Here is a 27,864-nt window from a genome sequence, read left to right as displayed (position 1 = left end):
CCCCCCCCCCCCCCCCGCCACTCGCATCGCAGCGCACACCCGTCGGTAGGGGCCCTTATGGAGTCCGTGCCGCGCAATGGGAAAACCACCTGCGGTGGGGACGTTTCCCACTTGGGGGCGCGCATGGGCAATTACTCACAGCCGAAACCCGCGGTGACGGATAAAAAGGGACGACCTCTGAATAAGGATACCAGCGAGGATTGTGGCTCTAGTGGCCCCACTACCTCATGTGATGCCAATACAGCATATGCACTTAACTTACTGCGCGGGGGCAAAGGAAGTTCGCTGCGGGGAGTATCGACCCACTCTGCGGGCTGCCAGAGTGAGAGTGGTGCCTCGTCAGTTGTTAGCTCAACGGAACACGTTCAAAATAATAAGGTGAGCTCCCTTCCGAGTAAAAAGCGGCGCAGGGGTATTGTTGGCCCAGTTCCAGCCACAGCGGCCTCTGCACATCCGGGGGACTTCTCACCTCGCACTTCCAGTGGAAGCGAAGAGAAAAGTAGCAACAGGGGCAGCGTTGCCACGTCTGCTTCCAACCAAGAGGCCACTTGTGCCGCGAACCCAAGCGGGATCGATTCTTCGCGGTGTAACTCGAAGAGGGCAGCAGTAGAATACGCGAGCCTGAAGGGAACGTTTATTGCGGGAAAGTTTGAAGCGGGAAGTTGCACGAATGTGTCCCTCATTCACTCTGTTGATCGGGAGGTCGACGAAGAGACACGGGCCTCACTAGAAAACACGGGTGGGGTGGAAGCCACCGAGAATGGCGGTTCTCACACCCTGGAGATGATAGTGAACTCGGCCTCGTCGTGTACAAATGGCTTGGTGGTACCTAAAGGGGATCATTGCCCCATTCTTACTTCAGACCTTCCATTTCATGCACGCAGGGGGGGCGAAGGCGACGTGTCTCTTCCGCCATACCTTTTGCTCACTGAAAGGGACCTCAAGGTGTGCTGCCAATCCTTTACCGCAAGGGACCAATCTGCCGACAATGGGGATGAAGATGGGGACGTGCTTTACGCAGGGAGCAGCGAGAGTGGCGGCGATTCTCAGCTTTCGTATCTCGACGATACCGATGAGCACAGCGCAATTGTTAACAAGTTGGCGCCGCTAAGCGCAAGCACACTGCGACCGGCAGCGAAGTACTGGGGAGTTGGAGGGGAAGAATATGGGGAAGATGCCTGTCGCGTGGGCATTGCGAGCAGGATTTGCTCTCTCACTGTTTCAATTTGCCTAGCCACATCAGATCGCATGGACCAACGCGGGTTCGCATCGTCGTCGTCCGAACCACCAAACAGCAACCAACGGCGAGGCAAATGTAATGTGAGTGTCAACACCGCATCCCTTGAGAGCGGCAGGGAAGGAAGCATCGCAGGTGGGAGTGGCAACAATGCTAACGGCGTAACCACGTCCTCAGGAATTCGTGAAGAGGAGCGGATGGAGAAGCTATTATATCTGAGGAGGCAAATTAAATCGTTGGGAGGCAAGAAGTTGGAATATTTCTCACATGCCTTCGGCTACAAGGATTGCGACTGCCAGAAAGATGTCGTTTGCATGGCGGCTTCCGCCCTCGCCGTCTTCATGTATTTTTCCCCGCTTCCCTTGCCCCTGTTGGAGGATATCTGCCGAGAGCTTTCCATTTCCACCGATTGTGCAGGGAAGGAACCCCTTGACTTCAATGTGAGGGCTGAGTGCCTTGCGGAAAAAATAAGCAGTCACTTCTACCCTATGTGCCGCGGCTTTCCTCCCGTTACTAAGTGCCCGTTGATGCCACAGATGCAGATTCACGAACATGCTCCTGGCCGCTACACCTGTACTGTTGACAATGCTGAACTTCTGGAGGAGCTACCGCTACATCGCCTGATAAGCAACCAATTCAGCTGCAAAAAAATAAGATGGCAAGCTATATTAATGCTATGTGACAATGAGCTGACTTTCCACGTGTGGCATCGTCATAGTGGTCCTCTGCGTGCCCGTATGGTGATTCGGTCGCAGGACCCAAAGAGGAAGCGGAGGAACAACAAAAACAACAACAACAACAACAACGGCAGTGAGGGGAATGGAGAGGATTTATCAAGTCAAAATGCCCTCAAGGAACGTCCGGTACTGTTCCTGGAAAAGGAAGTAGAGGCTGCGCCAGGTGAGCTGGTTGGTTACGACAACTTTGTTCAGCTCACCGTCGCCTTGCGCAACCAGGCCAATGCACAGCGTGACTACAGACTCTACAATTCCGCAGAAGACCGCCTCACATTCCAGTTTGCCCTTAACTTGCTTAACCTCGATGGAACTCCCTTTGCTGACAGCGGAAGTAAAAAGACCACCAGCAACACCAACAGCGGAAAGGGTGTCTCGGGTTCACATCAAGTAAACTCGGCAGAACTGACGGGAACCTCGGCAGCGGAGGGGAAACGCCGAAAGGAGGTAGAGAAGGCCGTTCAAAAGCTTGAAAAACTCGAAACTCAGGAACGTGAGGCTCTCAATAAAATGTGTGTCAACGCTCACCGCCAGCTGATGGATGACTACAACAGGGGTTGTCAGAAGGCCGTACAGAAGAAGAAAGAACGTGAACGTAAGGCGCTTCTTGCAAAGGTTGGACCCAACCCGGAACTGCAGCGCGAGTTGAACTCATTAACTCAAACGGTTGCCGCCAATCGCACCCAAGTTGCAAAACTGTCAAAAGAAAAGGCCAAAGAGGAAGAAAATGTGCAGAGACTCCAGAATCAAATTGAGGAGGACAACCGCAAGCTAGAGGAGCTCCGACGCCAATTCAAAAGTTTGTGTGAAACTTTGTCGCGCATTGAGAAAGACAAGAAGGCCCTGGTGGAACGCAAAAAGGAGTGGGAAGGGTTTGGGCAACATCGAGGTGCAGACATGCCGGTGGCTCTGAACATACCGGGGCTGACGGCAACGCGCCACGACAAGCTGGCTATCGACGATGTCCAGTCCTTTCTTGTGTTCGCAGCAACGAAGGATTCGGCTCTGGACGCATCCGCGGGCACGCCTCCCTCTACCAACCTCACACCCCAACTCCATCCTGCCGAACAAGGAACAACGGGGACACGTGCAGTTAGCCCAGTTGGCGTAACCGGCAGTTCCATAAACGGTGCGGGGGTGTCCGTTCCGTTGCCGCGATCGGCGGGCACGGTGGGTGGGGGTAGCAGCTTTGCGCCCCCCGCGACAGGTTGTCTTGCCATGGATCTATCGTGGGAATTATACTCGAAGCGTCCGCCGTTTACTACGATGCTGGCAAATAACAACGGCGGAAATGCTCTCAGCTCTCTGGCAGTCACTTGTGATGCATCCTCACCTCCGCCTTCACAGCGGCACCAACACCCGATTGATATTTCACAACTCACGTGCGAGGTTAGTGACGATGCACCCATTACAGACAGGAGTAGCCCCACAAGCAACGGTGGATTTACCGTCACAGCAGTTTTTGGTGCCCCCGATTCCACGTCACGTTTTTCGCTTGACGCCAATGCCGCCCCGTATACCCCAACACCCCCAATATCAGCGCAGCCGGCAAGCGGCGCGGTGCCACACGCTGGTTTCACACCTAATGGTGTACCGAGTGATCCACTGCTACGTTTGTCACCTCAGACCAGCTCCCCTTCTGTTCCCTATTCTGGGAGCAGTTCGATGACTGCAGGTTGCGCCTTCCCCGAGAAACCGCGCTACACATATGTATCAACACCCATAGCGAATCTCAGCACCTCACCGGGTATTGGTTTATTTGGCATCAAGTCATTTGGGCCTTCAAGTATTGGTGGTGAGCCGTCTGAAACTCAGTCACGCAGTGAGGAAGGGTTGAGATTCCCCACTGCGCAGTGGTCTTTTTGACACCACATCATTTGGGCTGCTGAATACCGGAAGCGAAGCGAGTTGCCTCAAGTTCAGTCATGCGATGAAAGAGCGTTAAGCTTTCCAACCACAAGACGGTACTAGTCAAATATCGATGACTGGGTGGGTGAGTGAAGACGTAATAATCGAGGAACGACGCCGCGAGGTTCCGTGTATGTGTGTGTGTGCTTGGGGTCTGCTCTTACTTATGTATTCACCCGTTATAATTATTGTTATTTCGCGACTGCCCTCCATTCAGGTCTCATCAGCAGGAAAAGTGACAAAAGAGAAACCCAAAGGAGTTCATGAAGGTGGGTGAAGGTAAAGGAAGAGGACGAAAGGCTGTAGAAAGGAAGCGGATACGATGCTGTGAGTTTCATAGACTTTAAGAACCCCCAAAAGATATTGCGAGGTGAGGAGCGAATATGCCGCAAGACATAAAGCGAAGGAATGGCATATATGTGTGTGTGCGCGTGTGTGTTTGTGTGGGGAAGGTAACATAAGTTTTGGAGTTTTGTAGTATATTTTCACCATGCCTTTTCTCATTTTTCTTTGTGCTTTTTTGTGTCGCCTCGGAGCGGGGAGCAAGCGATACCGCGCCAGCCCATAAGGAAAACAGAGTTACTCCGGGGCTCCACAACAAGTATGCACACAATCATACGAAAGCGTGCGCGCACACGTATGCATACATATACAAATGTATTGGAATGAGAGAGGTTTAGCATTTGTGTGGGGTTGGTGTATGTCAATGAGACCAATGCCTTCGTGTGGGAATTAGTGGGATGAAACATTAAAATGTGAAGGAAGCAAATCGAACAGTGGAGGTTGCTAACAGGCAAACGAGAGCATAAAGATGAAGAATTATGTCGGGGAGGAAGATGAAACAAGGAGCGGAGGGGGGACGTGTGTTTTTTGTTTCCATCCCTATGATGAGCCACGTCACTCAGTCCAGTGTTTTTGCTGCTGTTACCCCTTTTTACCCCGTCTTTTTTGTTTCAAAAAAAAAAAACTTTTACATGTTTCAGTCATGGGTCTACGGGCTGGGGATTCATTTGCCCCTTTACTTCCGTCACCCCGAATAATGGATAAGATCGAGTCTTTCGTGCAATACCATATTATTATTAATGATCTTCCTGTCAGCGCGTTGGGCGGATGGTCGCCTCGTAATAAAAGTGAATGTATTCGCTGCGGGTTCTACGCAGTAGCGTATGACTGACTTCAGGCTAACGTGTACGGCCCCGCTGGACTCGCCTGTGTTCTCTTTCCAATTTCTCCTTACGTTCTTTCTTGTTTCTGTGATGCCCTTTACTAACCCTGATTTCCCTGTCTATTTGCAGCAGACAGCGCATTGCATTGTGTAAATCGTTCCATCAAAAGGAAAATCCGCTTTGAGGAGAGAAAATCAAAGCAGCAGCAGTTCTACACTTGCAACAGGGACAAGAAGGGATACGGAAACACCTGCACAAAGAAACAGCTTTAGGAGAAGAGGTAGTGAAAGCCAAACAAAGGAGCATCCGAAGAGGTGTAAACATTTTTTTTTAGCGGAATGTCTCTTGGGAAAGTATTGCGTTCAAAAAGGAGCAGCGGACATGCCGCAGCTCAGCTAGCAGCAGCAAAAGAGAAGAAACCACGGCTTGAAGAAGAGGATGCATCCATTTTGTCTGGGAGCTTACTTCAAGAGAAGGCTGACGCGCAGTTGCTTCAGTGGCTGTTCAAATGCCACCGCTTCCTTCGAAATGTTCAGCCACCGTTTTCTCTGGACAAAACATTCTTGGAGGAGCTGCTTTCTCCTCGGTATCTGAATAGCAGTATAGCCGGTGTACAGCAAATTACTGGGTGCTTGCTTTCCGACCTCGTACGATTGCATAACAGTCCTGCTGACAAAATGGCAGAAACTCAACTTCCATTCAGGCGGACTCGCGCGGATGACGTTCTTACTTGCCTTGTGGCGCCCTTCGTGGAGGTTGTTCGAGACGGAAAACCACTGAAAACGTGCGAAAATATCATTGAACGTGCGAGTGTGTCACGTGTCTTCGTGCATGTCATTCCATCCTGCAAACTTCCTCTGGATGAACGTCTCACATATTTGTTTGCGAGTGTTTTGCACGCGTCTGGGACACCGGCGCCTGGCGCCTCCACCTCAAGCACCAGCAGCGCCATCACCACAACAACTGCGTCAGAAATGGCGAAGATTCTCAATGATGTTTTGCTTACCACAACAGCTATAACACGAGAACAACTGTCCCCACTGCTGAAGGTGATTGTCACTGCATCGCCTGCGCTGCTGCGGTGTGCGGCTGCGAACAGGGCCCGCGGAGGTAGCGGTGTGGAAACGATTTGCCCACGTGCAAATAAAGAGCCCTCAAGCCGACAGTCTTTGGGCGCCATCATCGCCGCTCGTGTGCTGTTGGGGCAAGTGGATGTCATTCCGCCCGCGATTTCTGATTTTGTTACGGATATGGTGAAGGAGGGTGTCAGCATGCTACTTTCAGCGAAGGGGACGGGCAATGACAAGGACGCGAGTTCTCAGGGACTTCGGGACATTAGTCGCGCAATGGAGTTTTTGGTGGCGCTTACGGAGCTACACGTAGATCTTGTCTGCCAGCTTGTGCCGTCGTTGGAGCCATATCTCCAGCACCTGCACGATGAGGTACGCTTGTTTCTCCTGCGTGGATTTTTTACCGCTTTAGGTGCCCATGAGGCCGCCATACGAGTGTACCGTAGCACTTTCAATGTCCTCCTCGAGCGATTCGAAGACACTGCGCACCCGCTGCGCATCGAGATGTTGGAGCTTTCTGTTGAAGCCGTCCGTTCAGAACTAGCGAGGTTGGGCACAACGGAAAATTTACTCATTTCTGGTGAGATCGTGCAGCATGTCGAGCAGCGTCTCGTTGATGTGAACGCACAGGTCCGTCGGGCGGCCGTCATCGCGTACGGTAGAATTGTTGCTGCTGCGCCATCACTTGTTAAAGGCGAGCGCCTGCAAGAGACACTTGCTCCGCTCATTGCGGATAAGAACTTCAGAGTGCGGCAGGTGGCGGTTGAGCATCTATGCATCATCTACCGAAGGGAATCATATCCATGGATACCGGAAGCCGTGCTGGAGTGCCCCAGTTGGGAAGGAGGCGTGATGCTGCTGGAGACCCTTTTCGAAACGATGCTTCCACCACCCAAAGTTGCCAGAGAGACAGCTCCTCAGGGTGGCGCCGCGTTGGCACAGTCACAACTTCAGGGTCTGCAGCGGAAGCGTCGAAACATACCCATATTCGACTTCGAAAAAGAAACGTCACACGAACCTACATACGCCAACTGCTTGGCGGTACTTTGTGGTGACATGAGTCCGGAATGTTTCGACAGGTTGCTTGTTTTTGCGGGTAAAAAGGCGCGGGTCCGGCTCAGTGTTCTACGACTCTTTCAGCTACGGGAAGAGGGGCGAAACATTGACCTCAGATCAGCAGAGGGCCAAGAGGTGGCCAACAAAGCACATCGAATACTGAAGTTTCTTGTGGGTATATCTCACTCTCAGCATGGAGAATGGAACGCTCTTTTCCTCGCCAAGGACGACAGGGTTTCGAGAGCTTTCATAAACTGCTGCTCCGAAGGTGTCACTCGGTGCGCGACGGAACGTGAGCGTCTCATACGTGGGCTGGAGGGACGTGTCGACAAACATGTTCTGAAGTTCGTTCAGGACTCCTTGTCGAAGCAGATGATGCTCCCCACTGAAGTGGAGGATGTAGAAGAGCTGCTTGCGCGGTTGGGTGACATTTGCCGACTTGGCCGTGAAAGCAAACCCCCAAAACCATGTGCTACGCTGCAGGGCAAAGTCAATGGCCTCCTACGTGCACTATTGTTTTGTTGTCGTTCCACACCAGCATTTCTTCCGGCATGCGTTGGGCCGCTTGTTGAGCTTCTGGAAAAAGCGTGTGCGGGTGTGACTGCTTGTGCCACTCCCTCAAACGTGCTACTTACGCTGTTTTGCATAACTGACTGGGCCCGCTACGTGTCCCAATATGGAGAAAAGGAATCAAAACAGGCCATTTTCCCGGGAGGCGGTGATACCGCTACCGTTGTCCGCAACTGTGGACTTGTTAAAACCCTGTGTACATTGTGTGAGCGCCCGGGCGGACCGCTCCTTAACGACGTCGCACCCGTAATGCAGGGGAAAGTATGCAAGCAAGCGGCGCGTTGCCTGATAGCAATCGCGCGGATCCGTGGGTTGGAGCAGTTTTGCAAAGTGGGGGAATTGGCGAACACGTTGGCTCATCACATTCGTCACAGTGCTGCGGAGATTAACAACGGGGCCGTGTGCTTGCTAAAAGCTCTGTCAGTATTCATAAAAGACCCTTGTGCGCAGCGATCGGTAAAGGGTGGGTCGCTGGTGCCCGCTGTCACTAATTACCTTCTTGTCGCTGCGCGCGACAAATCCTCAGATAGTGAAACCCCACACATGAAAGCGAAGTGCCTCGAGCTACCCTCCATGTCGCTTGCCAGCGCGGTTGTTGATGCGGCCGCGAAATGTTTGTCAGCCCTTTCAACGTACGTTCCATCGGAAGGCGATGGCAGCATTTCAACCAACGAGGTACTCGACACTCTACTGTCCGCTTACAAACTAGTCGGCGAGTTTGATTCGCAGTCTATCAGGGCGTGCCTTCGGCGCCGCTCTATCAACCAGCAGTTGTTGAAACTCATTGTCCATCCCTCGTCAACCATCGAAAGGGCGCTTGCGGTGGCGGTGGTTCTTTCAGCGGAGAGTGAAACTGCGGTACGACGCGCCATCCAGCACAAAGTTTTCCGGCATGTTACTAACGGTCGATGTGACATGCGGTACGTGGCCTGCCTCATTCTCACTGCTATTTCCGAAGAGACGAAAAGCGACTACCAGCAACTGAGGGACGTCCTTTGCAAAGTTGGTAACCACCTACGCTCCAGGCAGACACAGTCGGGAGCTACGCTCTCTAGCAGAGAAGCACTCAGTTGCTTTCTTGAGTACAGTATACCCTTTTTGGTACTCTTCATGGCGCATCACACTTTTTACGAGAGTGAGAGTGATAGTCATTTCATCGCATATCAGCGGGTATGGCACCTGTTGTTTGACGAACTTTTCCGTCAGAACGCCCAGTGCGCGAGTTTCGTAATGGAACTGTTTAGTCGTATCAAACAGACGGATGATAAGCTTGACAATCACGGAAGCAAAAAGGCTCGTTTAATATGCGATCTTGGCATCCGTGTCATGCAAGAATGTATGGGGAAAAAGCAAATTAACGTAGAGGCGCTCAGGCGTTATCCTGGAAGCATCCAACTCCCCGGCTTCTTCGTGAAGTCTGAGGCCGGCTCGGAGGCGCTGAACACTGTCTACCTCGGCTCACATGTCCTGATCCCTTCACACGTCCCGTTTCGTGTACCAACTGCATCACCGGCAGCAACCTCTCCGGAGGAGCATCGCGATGCAACAGTGTCGCCGGCATTAACCGTAGGTGAGGGTGACAATGAGGCGAACGAGAAGTAGGAGAGCCGTTTGCACAAGACATGATGGACCAGTGCCTCTCAGACGTCTGGGTATTCTGCGGTTGACTAGAAGGGGGAGAGCGTGTGAGGGGAAGTGAAAGAGGGACGAAGTAGTAGCAGGAGAATGGCTGTTCGGGAAATCCTGGGTTAGCCTCCAAATGCTTGACGTCATCATCAGCACCTACAGAAAATATCCATAGAATAAGTGTCTGCAACATGATCAAAACAACAGAGAAGAAAAGGCACCATAAACTTTTCAGTTGAATTTCATATTTCTTCATAGAGGGGGGATCTTTGCGAGAGCAGAAGTGCCCAGCCTTTCGCTCGTGCCTGATCGAACGGGATATGGGCCGCAATGAGTAAAAAAAAAAGGCACTTTCCCTCCCCTTAAACACTAGTACAAAGGCGTATTAGTACCAAACAAGTGAAAAAACGAGCTCGTGAGCCTCATTCGGGTGGCCTGGGACCCACCAGTGGTGTCAACGACCGGGCGTGAGGAGCGAGCGTTATATGATGCGCTCCAAACTGCGTACTTACGTGGATGCGTTTCCCTGTTCCTTTTCCGGGTAGCAGTCTATTGTACTTGCCCTGCACTTACCAACCTTATTTTCTTAATTTTCACGCGCTTTCACAGGAGCAGAAGCATATTTCTTACATAGTTTAGTGCACAAATATCTGTTTTCGTTCCCAAAATACATACATATATATATATATATATATATACTGATCGGTGCCAAGGCCCGTTTCAGTTGTGAAGGAAAGCAAGAAACCGAATAGGTTGAACGAATTATTTCAGGTGGGAGCGAATGAGCTCAAGCGTCCTCCAGTTCCTTACGGAACGAATGACGCTGCGGGAGCGAAACAGGAATCCGCAACCGGGACGAATGGCATTTGCGGAAAAGTCCCCTTCCTTGACGTCCAACCTGAAGAAGGCGACGGCCCTAGCCAAGCGGTTTAAAGACTATTCGGCAGAAGCATCAGAGAAAGTAATACTCGATCAGCTTGACGTTGTTAGTTTTGCCATGTTTACTTCGGAGGCCGCCCAGGGAGTTGTGCAGTCCCTCTGCCAAGGGACAAAAATGAAAGCCAGTGACGCTCATTCTTTTGTCGTTGTCTGCTCCGAGGTGCATCAGCGTTATGAGAGTTTTTGGCCGTTGGTGCAGAAGGGAGTGAAGGAGAATGCTGAAAAGGTCGTTAGCATGGAGGAGCTGAAAGCAGCCATACAGCGTATGGAAGTCGGTGCAGCCCCTGTGGGACCTAGTGGAGGCGATGGAAATGCAGGGGCAGGTTCACTAGGTTCCACTGCTAGTAGTAACGGCGTCGCTTCAGCTGCCCCTGGAAGCAGCAATAACACGCTGTCCACAATGAAAGCACCGATGGAAGAGCTCAACCACCTGCGTCTGGTTGTCAAGGTGACCTGCGAGTGGTGGCTCGCCGGTCTGCTGGATGATGCAAAACCTGTTCTGGCTTTTCTCAGGTTGCTACACGGTGTCGTGGAAAAGCGTTTATCGGCCCCTCTATCCCCTTCTACTACCGCAGCTGTCCTATCGCTGTCGGCTTTTATCATTCGTGAGGTCGGTATAGAAATACTTGGAGGAACAAACGCCGTGGTTTCCCGTCTGTTTGGTGCGGAGGGCACAGTGGAAGACACCTCTGTCCAACTGAGCGATCTCGCCAACTATCATGGGCTCATGGAGCTGACTACGGGTATCAGTAAGCCTAAGAGGGAAGATATATTTTTTGTGGGATCCGCTGGAGTTCGTCGGGTATTTAATCCTACAACAAAGACATCGGATGTTGTTGATGAGGCCTCCCTTCAGCAGGCAGTGGAGCTGAGTGCGGCCCGCTTGAGGTGTGTTCGTATTATGCCGGGTATGTATGACAGCACAGATGCGGAGAAAGAGCAATTTTTTGCGTTAGCAGTTGCAACTTCAAAAGTAGCCCTGAAATCCTACCTATGGCACAAAACGAAGTTGGAGGAGTGGTGGCAGCTGTTAGGGGAACAGAGAGACACACGGGGCAATGTGGTTAAGACTTCTACCGAGGATATGCAGTTTCGTGCGTTAGCGGAACAGGTTGAGAGATTGCACGTGACGTGTGACAACCTGCTTGGTATGCTAGGATACGCGACGCCGCCCCCGGTGAAGCTGACAGTTTTGGAGCCCCGGGTTGCTAAGGACATTGTTGTTACGTCGGCAACGAAGAAGTTCTACGCCGTCTCCGCAGCAGAGACACTAAACCGCTTTGAGAGCGATGAGCAGCGCATCTTCTACGAGTATGTCCCAGATTTCTTGACCATATCGGATGAGCTTTTAAAATCGCTGTTAAGTGAGAAGCCAAGCTGGGATTCTCTTGGGCGACAGGGGGTTCTTGCCCAGTCACCCTGTGCAGGGGTTACTGACGCAAGGGAGAAAAAAGCTCACAAGCGGAAAGAAGAAGGCGAAGGAAAGGATACGGCCTCCAACTCTGACACACGGTGTGTGGGCGAAAGCAGGTCACCCTCATACATGAAGGTGTCCACGACGGTGGAGCGACGCCTCTGGCTTGCGTGGTTGGCTGTACCAGCAACCTTGTTCGATGAGTATGCGGTGGTGTTGCAGTTGCTAGAAGAACTTGAACAGTGCAGAAGCGCAGATGCCATTGACAAGTGGTGTGTCCAGTACATGCAGGAGGCACTACGCCCACTAGAGCATTCGTCTGGAAGCGTTGCACTTGGGAGTGTATTCTTCACAAATTGCCGTATGTTGTTGGCGATGGAGGCGTGGTACTCTCCGTGGGTTCAGCAGCCTGATATGGTGCCCTACCTCTCACGTTGCATTGCGGAGTTCAGCCAGTACTTTCCGGACATGAGTGAGTTTATTGCCGGGAGGTTGGACGCCCATTGGAAATCTTTGTGCAAGGCTGACAGTGGAATATCGGAGGAGAAATTGAGAGATCAGGTAGAGGGCACCGTTCGCTACATATGTGACTTGACGAAATTCGGTGCTATAGCACATTTGGCTGTATTTAGTGTGCTGCGTGTGGGGATGGAGGATTTACATGGTCGCATCAGTCCCTACTTAATTTCTTCTGTCATGAAGTACTGTGGATTCTTTCTGTCTCGGAACCAGACGACGCGGCAGCCTTTTAACAAGGCGTTGGGTAAGCTCGAGAGTGCGTTATCGAAGACGACTTTATACGATGAGGGATCAGACCTAATAAGGGCATCGCTTGACTTCCTTCACGTTCCATCCGCCCCGAGGCGCCCCGTCGCACAAGTTGAGCGTTCTCCACTTGAGCTTTACGTGCGGCACCTACTCAATGACGTCTTATCACGGCAGAAGTACAAGTTTGTTTGTGAGAAGCTAGTAAAGGTGCCGTGGGAAGACCCTGCCAAACGAAACGGGCTTGTGGCCACGTTACGCGATGTGCAGCATCTTAAATGGGACAATATTCCACTACTAGCTGATTTGCTTGCCGACCTGGGCCGCGCTGGGCATGATTCATTGGTTCTGCGCATTGTGGAAACGGTTGCTGAGGATCTGCGACGTGACTTGGAGGTCGTTCCAAGAGATACAGAGGTGGAGGCAGTCGAAATGACCGAAGAAATCCGCTATTATGCAGAGGCGTCTCAATTGCACGCAGAATACCGTTCGATGAGCTTGCGTCTTTTGGATTGTGTATTTATTACCCACCTTTGTCGTGCTCGTGTTCTTTCCTTTCGCTTCGTGAGCTACATTGTGGCTCAACTCCTCTGCTACACACCGCATCCGAATGGATGCAGCCCCGATTGTTCCCGCTTACGGTGTTGTGTCAGTCTACTTTCTGGGTCCCTAACCTTTTTGCCGTGGCAGCAGCGGGACAGCAGATCACGCTCAGCAGAGCGCCTTGCGAGCCTCCACCAGTTGATGCGTAAAATGATGGCGCTTCTATTTGTGCACAGGTATACTATCAGGGCACTTCCTCTGGACCTGTCTCAACGCCTTGACGAATTAGTTTCTCAGTTGGATGAGTGTATGCGCCAGGGAAGCGGGGTCGGGCAACCTAAGGGACGGGATAAGCACCGCGGTGGTGAGGAGAAAGAGAGGTCCCAAGATTCTGTGTCTGAGTCTACCGCTCCGCCTCCCGGTATGCGACTGCCAAAGTCGCTGCAGGAAGCCGAGGCATATGCAAAGGTAGTCGAAGAGGAACATGTACTGCCCGCCAACGTATGGTACGACCGGATGTGCGAGAAAATGAGAAAAAGTTGCCGTGAAGACTTTCCCCATTGCCGCATTTCATCTGTTCAAGTACGTGCGGCATCGTGCTCTCAGGTTGAGAGTACGGTAGCCGAAAACGTTGAAGAGAACCTGATGGGATTGTCGACCCAAGATGTGGATCACGTCTACGATGCGGTCAGCAGCCATGGGAGTGACGCCGGTGAAAGCTACGCAAGAGGGGAATATGACGTATCGACTCAAAGTGACGGTAGTAGTGATGAGTCGCCTGATTTCGACAGCGATTACAGTCATAGCAGTACCCTCAGTGGGTTCAGCCGCAGCGATTCGGACATGATCTCTGAGGAAAACGAGGATGATGACATGGATGATGAGGATGACGAGGAAGAGGAATACTCAGATGACGAAGAGGAGGAGGAGGAAGATGAAGATGAAGATGAAGATGAAGATGAAGATGACGACAACAAGAAGATAGCCGCCGCCGAGGCTCTCCGTCTGAGGATAGAGGAAGCCAATCTTGACGCCAAGTTACGGGCATTGATGTCCGAGACTCAGCGTGATGGCATTTTCCGTGCGGCTTCTGCAGCCACAAAGGGAGGTGCGGCGGAGCGGCTCATAAAGCAGGAACTTACTGCCGGTATTCGTCTACATCGGCAACAGCAGCGATCTCAGCAGCCACATGAAGAGTCGGCAAATCGGCAGGAAATGAAGTTTGTAGTGCTGCGTCGACCAGTGCGCGGAGGAGGCTCTACAAATACCAAACCTGGAGGCACTTCTGCAGGTGCGGACCCTCACGGTGCTTCGGCCAATGAAGGCGTTGACAGAAACACTCTCACGTTACCGCGAGATACAGAGTTTGCAAGGAGCGCACTTCACCTGCAAGAGCAGCACAGACGCCAGAGGGATGAATTGCGAGAGGTTACGCTGCGCATCAACCGCATGCAGGAATCTGAGCGTCGCTAGAAACTTATAACCTCGCAGTCCCTCGAATGGGGTGTGCCGAAAAACAAAGCGCTGTTAGACAAAGTGTCGTCACCGCGCAATATTGAAGTACGGGAGCAACCACCCAAAGGCAGCACGGCCGAGACATTTCTCTCGTGTTTGTCGATTTTGTTTCCCCCTGCCGTAGTTTAGCGGTCAGTGCCCCCTCCCTTTTGCAGCATTCGGCCATGGTGACGGGAATATGTAAGGAGAAATGTTCACATGGGTGTGTTTGCCACTGTTGAGAAGGCTTTAACTTTCTTTTCTTTCCCCCCTTCTCTTTGTCTATGCGTGGGTGTTGATGTTGATGTGTCCGTACAGTTCACGTGGGCGCTAATCTTTTGGCTGTGGTAATTTCTGCAGGTGTTTTACACCTGGAGATCACTACACCAGAGCGGGGACGTATGCAGCGCAGCAGAGGGAATGTGCGGTGAGAGCCGGGGCAGCTTCATCCGCGGAAGAAAAAAAATGGGAAGAACGGGAAATGATCTTTCACAAGTAAGGGTGCGTATCGACATTTATATTTAAAGACTTTAATTTATTACGAGTGTTAGACTCTCTAATTTTTCCGGCGTTTTCTTTATCTTCTTTAGTGGGGAAAGTCTCTTCCCGTGCAGTAGAAAAGAGGGGAAAGTGGGGAGGGTGGGGTATCGAAGGCATTAGCAAAAAAAGAGTCGGCAGTTATAAGAAAGGGTAGGGTAACTACACAACGGAATCTGCCTCCTTCCTCGAAGGTAAAGGGAAACGCACAATGGGCGGAGAAGATAACGTCGCTAGACGTGGAAGTTGTAGTGGCGCTGTCGTAGAGGCGAAGCAGCCGAGCGATGACGGTACAATCCGGGTTGTTGTGCGCGTACGGCCCCTGTCAACGGTTGAGCATGCGAACCCCAGCGTCCGAAATATCGTGCAGTGCTTGAAGGATGGAATAGTTGTGAATGGGGCGCCGTCCAAAATGTCATCTCGTTACTTTGGTGCGCCTCACGCCAAGCCGCGTCCGAGGCAGTTCAATGTTGATCAAGTGTTTCACCATTATAGTTCTCAGTTTGAAGTGTACGAGGCCTGCCGGCATGTAATCGCGGGGGCATTTGAAGGTGTTAACGGATCTGTTCTCGCTTATGGGTCGACTGGTTCAGGGAAAACTCACACGATGTTTGGCGGACAAATGAGTGCTGCTGGTGTCATTTACCAGGCTGTGCAGGACATCTTAGAGACGAAGAGTGAGTTGGAGGAAAATGAAAAGACAGTGACCACCCGCTGCAGCTTCATGGAAGTATACAACGAAAAGGTGTACGACCTTCTGGCGCAGACGAGTGGTCAGGGGAAGCGGAAGGAATTGAACGTGCAGGAGCTCACTCATTCCAATGACACCAGTTGTTACGGTAGCTTTATCAACGGACGTTGCGGTGTTAACCCCGAAAGTCTTGCGGTGCGGGGCCTCACGTACTGCACACCGGAAACGGCGGATGACTTCGCTCGGTGTGTGGAGCGTGGACACATCAACCGCTTTGTGGCTTCCACGGACGCCAATGCACACTCGAGCCGCTCTCACGCGATCTTCACCGTAGAGATAGAAGTGAAGGACACAGTCAACGCATCGCTTGGGACCGTTGGACGCATCCGCTTTTGCGATTTGGCTGGGTCTGAAAGAGCAGCAGGTAGCAGCAACAGGGGTGACCGCTTGCGTGAGGGTGGAAATATCAACCGCTCCCTTCTTGCACTTAGCGCTGTTGTGCAGGAGTTAGTGCAGCGGAGAGAGCACCCCGAGAGGACGCATTACATTCCATACCGTGGATCTAAACTGACGCGGCTACTGCAGGACAGTATCGGGGGGAACTGTAGGACGCTGATGTTGTTCTGTATCAGCCCTAGCAGCATGAACTACGAAGAGACCATCAACACTATGCTCTTTGCGATGCAAGCAAAGAAAATACGCGTGACAGCAAAACGCCATGAGTTTGCGGTTGACTCGAAAGTCGTGGCAGCAAATCAAGAGGCACTCATTGAGGAGCTTCGTGCTGAGTTGGCTTTGGCGCGCGATGAGCTCCTACAGTTGCGTGGTGCCAACGCGAATAATGCCAACGGGGCAGCCCGCACATCCCCACGGGCCGTTTCACCTCCACAGGCGAAAGACCTGGAAGTGCCAACATTGTCCCTCTCAGCGCAACGTACGGAGCGGGACTGGATGCAACTTCCTCTCGAGGCAACAGGTAGGGCATCAATGCGGTCCTCTACACGAACTCCAAAAGTAGTGGAAGCGATGGAATTGTCAGCGGACCTTCAGAAGAAAACTAAGTCTCTATCAGCGACAAAAGAGCTACTCTATCGTGAAATGCGGGAGGCTGAGGAAGCACATAGTGAGTTGAATATGCGTCTTCGGCAGCAGAAGTGGAAGCTCGTTCGCTTTTTGTCCGCAAAGCAGAAGGGTTCCGGCAAGGGCGTAGATGGGGAACTGTCGACCTCCGTCGGCGTCGCTGGGCAGCAGCGCGCAATCAAGGAGATGGAGGTGGAATTGACTGCACACGGAGGGGAAATCAAACGCCTTCGGGAGAAGATGGACGCAACTGATAAGGAGCTTGACAAGGTACGGCAGGAGTTACTGCGGGAGAAGCAACACCCTTTCTTGGAACTTCTCCTTGATAATGTAAAGCTGAGACAGAACTGCACAGAGGCGGAATGCCTGGCGGCACATTATCACCAAGAATACCGTGCTGTCATGAGTCATGAGGAAGAGTTTTCGCAGGCGCTAAGCAAGTGTGTGCAGGCAATTAAGAGCATGTTGCCATTGACCACACCCAACTCGTCAGTATGGGAAGAAGCACAACTTGCACTCATGTACGCAAACCTTCCTTCCATCCCGACCGCAGACATAATTCACGTAGTCCAGAAATCTATGAGAAGTGGTAGGGCGTCTCCCATGGCGTCCGCTGAATCACGTTTTAGGCGGTCGTCAACACAGGGCATAGAGGCACGCCTACAATACCAGGTATCAAATGGTCCAGACAGTAGGAGCTTGGTGGTGCATAGCTCGCCCAAGAAAGCCACGGGGGCGTACAGCAATAGGAGTGTAGCCGGCACGAATACGCCGCTTTCCGGAAATAGCCGTTCGACAATCGCTGCAGCAAAGTGTCAGCGGACGCCGAAGGCAATGACTGTTCCGCCACGGCCGGTGACGAGACCCAGCACTCGTCAGCCTGCTGGTGCCACGTTCAAGAAACCACCGTGCCCTAAGGGTGCAATTAAGGTGGGCCATAGGGATCCCGCAAACCTCTCCACGGTAAACGGCAAGAAGAACACCATCATCGGCTCACCGTGTAAAGAGATGACCCTCGCTTCCTCCCGCCCACATGCTGCACGGACAGACGCGGGTAAAGCGGCGAGTCCCACCTTCTCGCGGTGTGCCACAAGGACCCATGTAAAGTTTTCAGAGGATGTAGTTCCATTTACTCGCTCACTCACATTTAACGGAATCAGTCGCACGAAGGCAAGACAAAGTAACGGAACTCCCTCTTTACGTGAGCGGCACAACAACTTCACACCACCCAGGCGTGTGCGTAGAACGAACAAGGACTATGGGACCGGCGAGGAGGATATCCACCCAAGACGGGTGCTAAATGACGGTCTCGAGGAACGTTTCAAGAAGCTCTTAGACGAGGTAAAACTGTGGCATAGCGATAAGGCATCTACCGATTCCGGACTCAACGTCTCCACCTGAAGTAACTCCACCCCACTTGGACTCTATGGAGCACGATAACAATAATAACACCAACACCGATATGGTGAATACGTCGAGGAAGAAAAAAAAAGGAGGGACGTTCACCAAAGTAGTTTTAAAGCACCTCATTCGTTTCAAAAGAGGTATCTCCGCGTTTCGTTTCGTTTTTTCCCCTTTCTTTGGTTCTTTATCTACTGATGATATATTCCTTCGTACCTGCTCGTGGTTGCTGTTTCGCGTCTCCCTTTTCTCTCTGGCACCTAACCCAGCGTTTTCATCGCTTGCGACATAAGTAACCTTTCAGTGCAGCCGTCAATCTGGCTCAGTGCATGCGTACAGATATATATAACGTGGGAGATCCACCTGCCTCTTTACGTTAAGCAATGGTCAGTAAAAAAAAATGTGAAAAAAAAGTTATTTGCGCTTTTCTGTGGAAGAAAAGAGGTGTAGATTGCTCACACTTTATTCACCGTTACTTGTATTAGACGTGTACGTATATGTGTTGAAGACGTAACAGGCTCTGTAGTTCACTTACTACTGTTTCAGTGTCCCACAAATTTATACGTGATGTATTTTTCACGCGGCTCCTCTTCACGGAATCTATGTGGCGCGCCTGTTTATGTATGTTTCAGTTGACGCCGGTTCCGGCGTATACGTGGGTGTTTGTTTGCTCTTTCTTGCTGCTTTTTTTTTCTTAACAACTGTCATCCTTTGATTTGCACCACTCTTCTTCCTTTTTTTCTTGTATTCTTCTTTTACTCCTGGAACTGGGACAACGACAAATTAGACTGAGTGATTAAGAAGCAGTTGATGGAAATGTGGACGATACTTCCAACTTTATTGTGGCCCCGGCCTTCTGTTCTTTTTCGTTGGGTGGAGCACTGAACATTACATGTCTCCGTATAAAACGCTGCAATATCTTTTATTATGAATATATTTATGTGAGTGCGTATGTAACTGGTAGAGGGGAAAACGCAGGAGATTCATCTTGACATTTTGGGGCCTCCAGAGGGAATTTCTCCATGAGGGACTGGTGTGCTTGCTTCGCCTTTTTGAAACTTGTGAAGTTTGCAGAGGATTACCTATTTTTCTCCTTTTTTTTTTACATTTCTCTGGTCATTATCGGACCATCATTCAGCACGCTTCCCATTCCCTGCGCCCCTTCTTGTCATGGCTTATAATTATCGCACATACATTTCTATGTGTGCATGCGTTTCTTTATTTGCATACTCATCTACGCTTTACAAGTGAAAATTCAGTGCTGTTATTGTTGCTGCGGAAACGCCCAATAGCTGTAGCACTCGCCCATACAACACGGAACCTAAACGGTTGGAAACAAGCGAGGTGGAAGCGCGCGGCAAGCACATATATTTTTGTACCCACACGTAAACACACCTTTAGGGGGGGGGACGCGCCTCGGTATTTTGTTTCTTTAGGCCCACGATAATAATTAAAATAAGGACAAAATCACAATATAGTTTATACGCAGCATTTATCAAGTATATCTGTAAATACCAACAGACATAACTATATATATATATATATATATATATCTACGCTACACGTTAGCTTCTCTTATTCATGCCATCAGATACCACCAAAGAGGAGGAGGAAACTGTGGTGTATAAAACCCCGTTTCCCCTGACAGGAGAGGAGGTGAGCAACGCCGGCAGGAAGTACCGCTTGCCAGCGAAGAACGACTTTCTTGCATTTCGAAACTATGCCGACTCACTCGAAGGGTATTCACTTCGCTGCAATCGTCCGAACGATACGATTGTGTGGAGTAAAAAGGTGAAGGGAGAATCGCTGAATGTCGTTAAGGTTTTCAGCGTGTATCCGGGTGTTGATCCGCAAACCATGTACGACATGCTGCAGGACGGATTATATCGCGTTGTGTGGGATACGTATCGCATTGAGGCCTTTTGCATTGTGCAGCTTAGTCCCAATACCGATATAGGCTACTACGCAGCGAAAAGCCCGGCTACAGGAGTCACCAACCGCGACTTTGTGAATCAACGCGCCTGGCATAGCGCCGGTAACGGAGAGTTCATCATATTCAACACGTCCGTTCCCCACCGTGACGTTCCCACGAACTACTTGAAAGCAAACAAAATCAGTAGTGATTCCGTTGTCCGCGGGTTTTCGAAGATCACCGGATATTTGATACGGCCATGGGAAGACAAGGGAACGAAGGGATGTTGCCTAACGTATGTAACCCAATGCGATGTTGGCGGCTGGATCCCCACCATGGTGATGAACTATGTTACAACAAAGGCATCTCCCAATACGGTGAAGACTGTGCGCGGTGCCGTTGCGGGGTTCACGGAGTGGGTACCGAAGCAAAGTGACTACCAAAGGACATGGACCTCTGATCCCGATCCGTTTGATGTCCCTTCTCTGGAGAACATAACAATTCAGTTTGCAAAGGAGAAATGGGCCGGAGAGAGCGGCAGCAGTTGAGGTTCACTGAAAAAGCTGAGGTGGAGACGGAGGTGAAGGGGGAGTTTATTAAAGGGTAGGAGGGAGGCGCGGGGGGCGGTAGTTTCGGTAGAAGGTTAAAACCAGTTAATATTAGCGATGTACTGTTGTTTGCTGCTCCTTACGCTTATATTTTCACACGTAAATGCAAGTGTATATGCGTGTATCTAATGGAAATAACCATAAAACATTTATGCGCGTATGTTTACACCCAAGCGTTATTTGGTTAACTTCCTATGGGGAGGTGTGAAGACGGTTTACAAAATAATGATAACAGCAGAGAAAAAGAAGGTGAAGAAAAAAAGGAAGAGCGAATTTGTGGAGAAGGGGAAGGAAAGAAGCGTAAGCCTCTCTCCCACTTAAGGTAAAAGCAGTGTAATTTTTGAACAATCCTGTAGTGGAGTTGCTATTGTTTTTTTTTTGAGTTTTCTCCCACTTCTGAAAATTACATTCGCCTCCCACCATAGCAAGAAAAGGAGAGGTGATCAACTGTTGGTTGTGTTGTGGAACGTATAAATATCTATATTTTACCCCTTTACCGCAATGCCAGAAAGATAGAAGAGCCGGTGAAGTGGCTCCACACTAAAATGCTTTTCCCCTCTTTTCTTTACTTTTGTTGTTGAGAAGCTGTCATTCCTCCAGTGGGGATGGAGGACAATTTTCTATGTGTGATTTTTACTCTTTTGTTATTTTACACACCTTCCTTGGGTGAAAGGAGGTAAAACAAACGTCTCTAGGCGTTATTTGCTTCAGTTGGCGTCATGCAAACTTGTGGCTCCGGTGGGGGAGTGAAGACGAAGGGGAAAAGAGAGGTGCGGCGCAACTTCGGCTCGGGAGGTCTAACGTTTTCTCTCTCTTTCTTATGTTTGTTGGTATTTAATGTTTTTCTTTCTACGCAAATTACGTGGCCCTAAGGGCATAACATTCCTGTGATAGAAACTCTTCTTTGTTTTTTTGGTTCTTTTTCTTTAATAAAATGTGTTTTTATTCTTTTTCAACACCAAAAATATAAAAAACAAAAGAAAGAAACCTTAATCGCTTGCCCGCGGGTACTCACGTTATGAGTCAGAACTGACCCGTTTTCCGTTTTTGAGCACTCATGCTCTCAAGGGATTTGCTTTTCGTGTTCTTAAGATACTGTTAAGTGATTCCACAGTGAAGTGGCCGGGAACATTTTTCATTTTTTGTTTTTGTTGTGTTATTTTTACTCTCTGCCTGTCTTCACCTTCCTTCACTTATGCCGCTTTTTTTATTTTTGTGGGGTGGTGCAGCTCAGCTTGAGGGTTTCTCTTTCTTTTCTTTCCTTTTTCATGGTCCCCCGCTGAAACCCTATCACTCGTGCCTTCCAATCACTGCCCTCCATTCCGTTTTATTCCACTTAGCCAACACAAATAGGGGAGGCGGTCCCACAAGTATTTTTCTAAGGAATATATGCATAGGAGTGGCACTTCCGCCGGCACTTCTACGCGCTTTAGCTGCTCATCTCATTCATGCCAAAGAGATAGATGCGGCGCATCATGGTCAGACTATTGTTGGCCCCATGGCCCTGGATATTCAAGTCGGCCTAGCATTGAGAAGTCAGGTAACAAGAGAAGGATGCGGTCCCGTAAGATGTCCAGTCATACTCCTCCAAGTATTGATAAGGACTCATACGCAGCTACTGTACGAAGAAGTACTGCTTTCACCAGTGAAGCGGGGTCGCAGTGCGGGGCAACAACAGATGTGAACCTGCCTGTTCCTCCTTTTTTCTGTCAAGTCGGTCATACAGCTGTAGAAGGAGAGTTGATGGCGGGGGATTGTCATAATGGGGGTAAAAAACTGAAAGGGTGCCCATCACGTCGTACTGCGGCATCCCCGCAGGCAGTCACGGGGTATTCAACCCTCTGCAATCCGGTAAATACTGTGATCGCGGAAAATCTTGGCGATAACTCTGAGACGCCTACAAAAGTTTTGGATCCCTCCGCACCCACGGCTTCCAGGGCCACTGCGAACGGCGGAAGCTGGCCCGTAACACCTCCGATACTGAAGGGTGGTCTCGTAACACTTCGCTTCGCGTCCCCGGCGTCACGGAAGAGCGATTTCACTCAGACTGTAGATTCCCATGCCGAAGTGCTGAAGCGGCTTGAACGGGAGCACAGGCGGCGCTGCGGTCGGGCGTTGTATGTATTACAGCAGATCCAACCAGATCCTTTGCGACCGCATCGGCCGTCAGATCACCACGACGTTTATCTGCGAAATTTACTCGCCCACGATGATAATTTCGTGTTCTCTCGTGTTAAGGGAGAAGTGCGAGACGATGGAGTCCAGTGGCTTTCTGTGTAGAGGACGCTTGTTTCCGTCGTGTATTTGTTTCCATCTCATTGGTGGAGCTGAGAATTAGTATGCGACTGGGCATCTAATTGTTAAATGCGTTTTCACTCGTTATCGAGTAACGGGAACGGGTAGGGATGCTTGAAGGCGAGTGACGCTATGTGAGTTAAGCACCAGTTCAGTTTGTACATTTAGAAAAATTAACACAGTTATATATTTACCCCCAGTGGTGGAAAACGTTCAACTCAACAAACGACTCCTATTTACCGGTGTCGTTGGTTTCGATGGCTTTGTTCCTGTTTTTTTTTTCCTCTTCGATTTGATCCTTTTGTTTTCTGTCTCATTTGAGTGCCAAATTCCTTCCCATCAGTGCCTTACCTGTTTCTTATATCTTTTCTTTCTCCCCTTCGTATCTCCCGTTAGTGAACTACGTACTTGTCACCATTTCCTTACCCGCCACCAAGCGCTTCATAGGGAAGTGAAAACAGTGGCCTTGTTCTCTCAAGTAGCAGAGGGAAAGAACATACATACAAATAACCTTTTTAGATACAGCAAGGCAGCTCATCCGCACCTAATGCTGTTTGTGACGCCGACGGGCGAGTCCCGATTCGCCGGCGATGAAGGCCTCTACGCTGCGATTAGAGCAGCACAACTTGCGCGAGCACTACACGGCGCTACAATTAGGGCTCATGTTTCTAGCAACCAGCCCATCAACCCTAATAGCATCCCGCTCGCACTTCCGCCTGCAAAGTGGGTTATACCATCCACTGCTGAGCGCGCAATGCGGGAGGTGCTTTCCTCCATCAGCGGTGCTGACGCTGCTGCCGTTGCGGGTTACGGCCTTCAGGTGCCGGTTGCTTTGCCAGATGAAGGTCAGCTGGAGGCGCTGCGGGTGGTTTTGCCCTATATACATCACCTTAAGCCACACCCCGTCATGACCTTTGATGATGTACAAAGACTTGAGCGACTCATGACTCTTTACAACTCCAATGTTACTTGTCTTAACTTAGGTGACGGGGCCGTCATGCCACACAACCATGCCGAGGCTCCACCATCGACAGTGGTGGCGAAGATAAATGAGTTAATGCAACGATTCCCACTCCCGGCGCCGAAACCTGCTAAGGGTAGTGATGATGGCACAGAGGATACAGAGGAAGAAGAAATGGAAGACGAAACTGATTACTCCATCAATGAGGAGCTGATGGCTTGGTGCCAAAGTCAGGAGGTGCAATACACAACCTACGACGACGCAATCCGCCAGCGGGCCGCGTATGAACTAGACGCGTTTCGCAACATATGTAAAATACTCATGAATGACACAAAGATTCGGGTGCTGCTGCTTGACCACAATCAACTGTGCGCACCCAACGAGGACGAACGTGTCTCTCTCGTTCCGTTGCGTATGCTGGCGAAGGTTATCGACGCCAATGAAACCATTAAAGTACTGGACCTTAGCAGTAACATGTTGGGGCCGTTTGGATTTGGTGTAATCGCCAAAGCTCTCACGAAAAACATTTCCATCGTAGCGCTGGACCTTTCTGATAATCAGTTGGGGACCCCTTCACCAGACACCGATGAGGACCCGGAGCATCAGCCTGATGATCCCGTCTTTGGTGAAGAATACAGCGGTTTGGAGGCGATCAGTGAGGTGCTTAAGAAGAACAAATTTTTGCGCTGCTTGAGGCTAGCTCACAACGATATCCACAGTGGTGGGGAAGGTGAGGAAGCGCCACCTGTCGAAGTGAATGAGCTAGACCCTGAAAATGACGCAACCACTGTAGACGTTGAGAGCTGGCAAGACTTGCCGCTTTGGCACCTTATGGGCCCACTCCGGCATTACCACAGGTTACGTGTGTTGGATCTTTCAGGTAACCTGTTAGGCCCTGTAGGGGCTCATATGGTCGCCACAGCACTTGCCGAAAACCATTCCGTTGAGGTCCTCGACCTTACGGATAACGGCATAGGCTTTCATGGCCTGCACTACATTTCGAAGGTGCTGCTGTCGTCTCAAAAAACTGTCCTTAACACGCTTATATTACGTCGGAACCAACTCGCTGGGAAGAAAACAAGCAAGGCCCAACAAAAAATGGCTCTAGCGGCTATGCAAGCGACGGCTGCAGCGTTGAGGGAAAATGGCAGGCTGCGCCGGTTGTCAGTTGCCGGGAATTACCTAGGAACAACCTTAGCTTCTGCCCTGTTGAGTACCATTGCAACTGTATCCTCGCTGGAGGAACTAGATCTTGAGAGCAATGACATTTGTGGGGACGTTGCGGCACCGCATGATACGACAGCGTTGGGATTTGTTGCTGCCGCGCTCTATAGTACTGCCATGTGTAACAGGCGTCCCACACTACGCGTTCTGAATCTTGCTAACAACAACATCCGATCATCGGGTCTGAATGTCTTGTTTCCATCCGCTGCGTCGATGCCAATATCACTTGTTGATGTGAATCTCTCACGCAACAATATCGATAATGCTGTTGACGCTCTAACCCACCTAATGATTAGTTCACCCGTATTACAGCGGCTTACTTTGGCGCACAATGCCATTACAGACGCCTCTGTGGTAGTTCCTGGTGTCTCAAGCAACACATATTTGGCGGAGTTAGATCTTTCCCACAACTTGTTGGGTTCGCGCAAACCTCAGTACTGCGAGGACCCGCAGGCGCAGATGAAAAATGTGGAAAGACTGGTGGACGTCTTCAACAATCATCCTTCGCTTGAAGATGTCAATCTGAGCTTTAATGACTTTGAGGATGTGCATGGGCCAATTCTCGCAAGGCTCTGCGAGGACCACGGAAGCAAGGGGAAATTGCGTCGCATAAACTTGTGCGGAAATCACGAGATCAAGCAGTGTGATATCAACAACATGGTGCGGGCACTGCCCCAAAAAAGTGGAATTGAGGTATTTTACATATCCTCTACATACCCGGCCACCACCACGAGTGGTGGCGTCATATTTCCTGTGGGTCGTGATGCGGCACTGGATGCGCCAACTGACCGCCAGCAGCAGCAGATTCCACTTCTGAAATTAATGCATGAGACGGTACATCAGTGTCCTTCACTGCTTGATATTAACTGCGACCTGCAGCGGTCAGCCATGAAGAGTGAGGAAAGTGCTGATGGGGATGCCGGCGCGGATGTGGGTGGAAGGACCGTGGAGGAAATAAAGCAGTGCCTGCTGTTGAACGCACTGATGGCTCCTCAGGTTTAACAACAACCGCGTGTTCCGGTCGCCCTACGTGTTCCTTTCTTTTTCATTTACTTAAATTTTGACATGTACACGAGAGGTGGCTGCTACCGTTTGGGATGATGGATGTATTCGTACTTGTATTTGTGAGTATTTTTCTTTTTTTTTTTTACTTTCCGGATGTGGAAGAAAAAGTAAAAAAAAAAGACAAAAGAAAGAATGAAGAAGAACATGGTCTTCAAGCAGCTGTTTTCTTTTCCCATTTCCCGAGAGCCATTTAATAGAAATTAAATCGTCAGGAAAGGCCAAACTACTTGAGTTTGTCGTGTAGCAAATGGTGTTGCATCTCTTGGATTAGAATTATTTAATGGTTTACACACCGACTTAGAAGCTAGAGGAAGGCAAAACGCGTGGTTACGTGTACTCTGTTTCCTTTTTTTTTCCTCACTGGCTTCCGCTTCAGTTGTGGTACCTTTTCTTTCCACATCAGGGGAGATTTTTTTAAAAAAGAAGCTTTCCATTCCTTTTGTGCACGCACAAACTGTTGTTGGGTCGCCGTTGTATTGAAAAAAAAAAGAATAGCTACTTCATGTACGCATGTATATCGAAATACACATCCATATATGGGTAATCTTTGCATCTTGAGTCACCGCTGCCTTTATCACAACTAAGAGGAACGTGTTTTCATGTTTATCCCAACTCTGTCTTTTTCTTCCTTTACTTTTATCCCCTTACCACGTGTAGCGCGTAGCTGGAAAGAAAGGGAGAGGAGGCTAAAAAGAAACGAAAAAGGAAAAGAGGGAGTCTTAGTGGTAGCAAGTAGATTTTACAATGAGGATTGAGCAGTGTTCATTCTGCGGTGCACCGATATACCCCGGTCATGGTCAGATGTTTGTGCGCAATGATTGTAAAATATTTCGTTTCTGCGCCTCCAAGTGCCGAAAGAACTTTGGTATGAAGCGTAACCCAATGAAGCTCAAATGGACCAAGACGTTTCGTAAAGCCAATGGCAAGGAACTTGCCGTAGATAGCACGATGGACTTTGAGCAGCGTCGCCACGTCCCCGTTAAGTATAACCGGGAGCTGCTTCATAACACCTTGAAGGTTATGAAACGTGTGGAGCGCATTAAGCAGAGTCGACAAGAGGCGCTTTGGGAGCGGCGTATGGAGAGGGCACACCTGCAAGAGCGCCGTGACGCCGCGTCTGCACTTAAGCACAACATTGATTGGATTGAGGACACGGAGGTTAAACACAAGGCGCGTGATGATCTTGTGGCGGTGCAGCAGGAGGCAGAAGTGAAGAAGCAGCAGCGACGCGAGGCCGCACGTAAGCGAGCGCAGAAGCGGCGGGAGATGGAGAGGGCCGCCGGTGCCCCCACAAATACTTCCGTGAAGAGTCGTCACTGAAGGGAGCGTGTGGTTAAGGATCCACCAATAATGATCACCTCTTTAGTTAATTTCGCACGTTTCCCCTTTCTGTAGTACGCATAAATGTATGAATACATTTATATATTATCATAATTGTGTGTTAATATCAGGTAAACAAACGGGGAGGAACCACCGGTGGAGTCAAAGCGATTCCAAAGGGGCACCGCTGTGCAATAACATCACACTACGAAGCGACAGACAGCAACAACAGTAGTTGAGTGGTATCG

General features: G+C 50.2%; 8 protein-coding genes across 8 annotated transcripts; all 8 read left to right on the top strand.

Moving 5' to 3' along the window:
- Nucleotides 1-57: 57 nt before the first annotated feature.
- TEOVI_000231900 (uncharacterized protein) lies at nucleotides 58-3,837 on the top strand (the record flags this gene model as incomplete). The annotated part of the gene is made up of 1 exon (XM_067225410.1): nucleotides 58-3,837. One exon carries the CDS (start codon nucleotides 58-60, stop codon nucleotides 3,835-3,837), a length of 3,780 nt encoding a protein of 1,259 aa, XP_067081511.1.
- A 1,546-nt stretch (nucleotides 3,838-5,383) lies between these two features.
- TEOVI_000231800 (uncharacterized protein) lies at nucleotides 5,384-9,343 on the top strand (the record flags this gene model as incomplete). The annotated part of the gene is made up of 1 exon (XM_067225409.1): nucleotides 5,384-9,343. The coding sequence occupies one exon, from the start codon at nucleotides 5,384-5,386 to the stop codon at nucleotides 9,341-9,343; it is 3,960 nt and encodes a 1,319-aa protein (XP_067081510.1).
- Nucleotides 9,344-10,148: 805 nt separating this feature from the next.
- TEOVI_000231700 (MIF4G domain containing protein, putative) lies at nucleotides 10,149-14,501 on the top strand (the record flags this gene model as incomplete). The annotated part of the gene is made up of 1 exon (XM_067225408.1): nucleotides 10,149-14,501. The coding sequence occupies one exon, from the start codon at nucleotides 10,149-10,151 to the stop codon at nucleotides 14,499-14,501; it is 4,353 nt and encodes a 1,450-aa protein (XP_067081509.1).
- A 769-nt stretch (nucleotides 14,502-15,270) lies between these two features.
- Nucleotides 15,271-18,231, top strand: TEOVI_000231600 (kinesin, putative; the record flags this gene model as incomplete). The annotated part of the gene is made up of 1 exon (XM_067225407.1): nucleotides 15,271-18,231. The coding sequence occupies one exon, from the start codon at nucleotides 15,271-15,273 to the stop codon at nucleotides 18,229-18,231; it is 2,961 nt and encodes a 986-aa protein (XP_067081508.1).
- Nucleotides 18,232-19,812: 1,581 nt separating this feature from the next.
- TEOVI_000231500 (START domain containing protein, putative) lies at nucleotides 19,813-20,691 on the top strand (the record flags this gene model as incomplete). The annotated part of the gene is made up of 1 exon (XM_067225406.1): nucleotides 19,813-20,691. One exon carries the CDS (start codon nucleotides 19,813-19,815, stop codon nucleotides 20,689-20,691), a length of 879 nt encoding a protein of 292 aa, XP_067081507.1.
- Nucleotides 20,692-22,140: 1,449 nt separating this feature from the next.
- Nucleotides 22,141-23,031, top strand: TEOVI_000231400 (uncharacterized protein; the record flags this gene model as incomplete). Its single annotated transcript, XM_067225405.1, has 1 exon — nucleotides 22,141-23,031. One exon carries the CDS (start codon nucleotides 22,141-22,143, stop codon nucleotides 23,029-23,031), a length of 891 nt encoding a protein of 296 aa, XP_067081506.1.
- Nucleotides 23,032-23,593: 562 nt separating this feature from the next.
- On the top strand, nucleotides 23,594-26,233 carry TEOVI_000231300 (leucine-rich repeat protein (LRRP), putative; the record flags this gene model as incomplete). The annotated part of the gene is made up of 1 exon (XM_067225404.1): nucleotides 23,594-26,233. The coding sequence occupies one exon, from the start codon at nucleotides 23,594-23,596 to the stop codon at nucleotides 26,231-26,233; it is 2,640 nt and encodes an 879-aa protein (XP_067081505.1).
- An 807-nt stretch (nucleotides 26,234-27,040) lies between these two features.
- Nucleotides 27,041-27,616, top strand: TEOVI_000231200 (60S ribosomal protein L24, putative; the record flags this gene model as incomplete). The annotated part of the gene is made up of 1 exon (XM_067225403.1): nucleotides 27,041-27,616. One exon carries the CDS (start codon nucleotides 27,041-27,043, stop codon nucleotides 27,614-27,616), a length of 576 nt encoding a protein of 191 aa, XP_067081504.1.
- Nucleotides 27,617-27,864: the final 248 nt, after the last annotated feature.

This window comes from Trypanosoma equiperdum (assembly GCF_001457755.1).
Source record: "Trypanosoma equiperdum strain OVI genome assembly, contig: ctg_549, whole genome shotgun sequence".
Taxonomy (NCBI): domain Eukaryota; phylum Euglenozoa; class Kinetoplastea; order Trypanosomatida; family Trypanosomatidae; genus Trypanosoma; species Trypanosoma equiperdum.
This window is presented reverse-complemented; position numbering and strand designations above follow the sequence as displayed.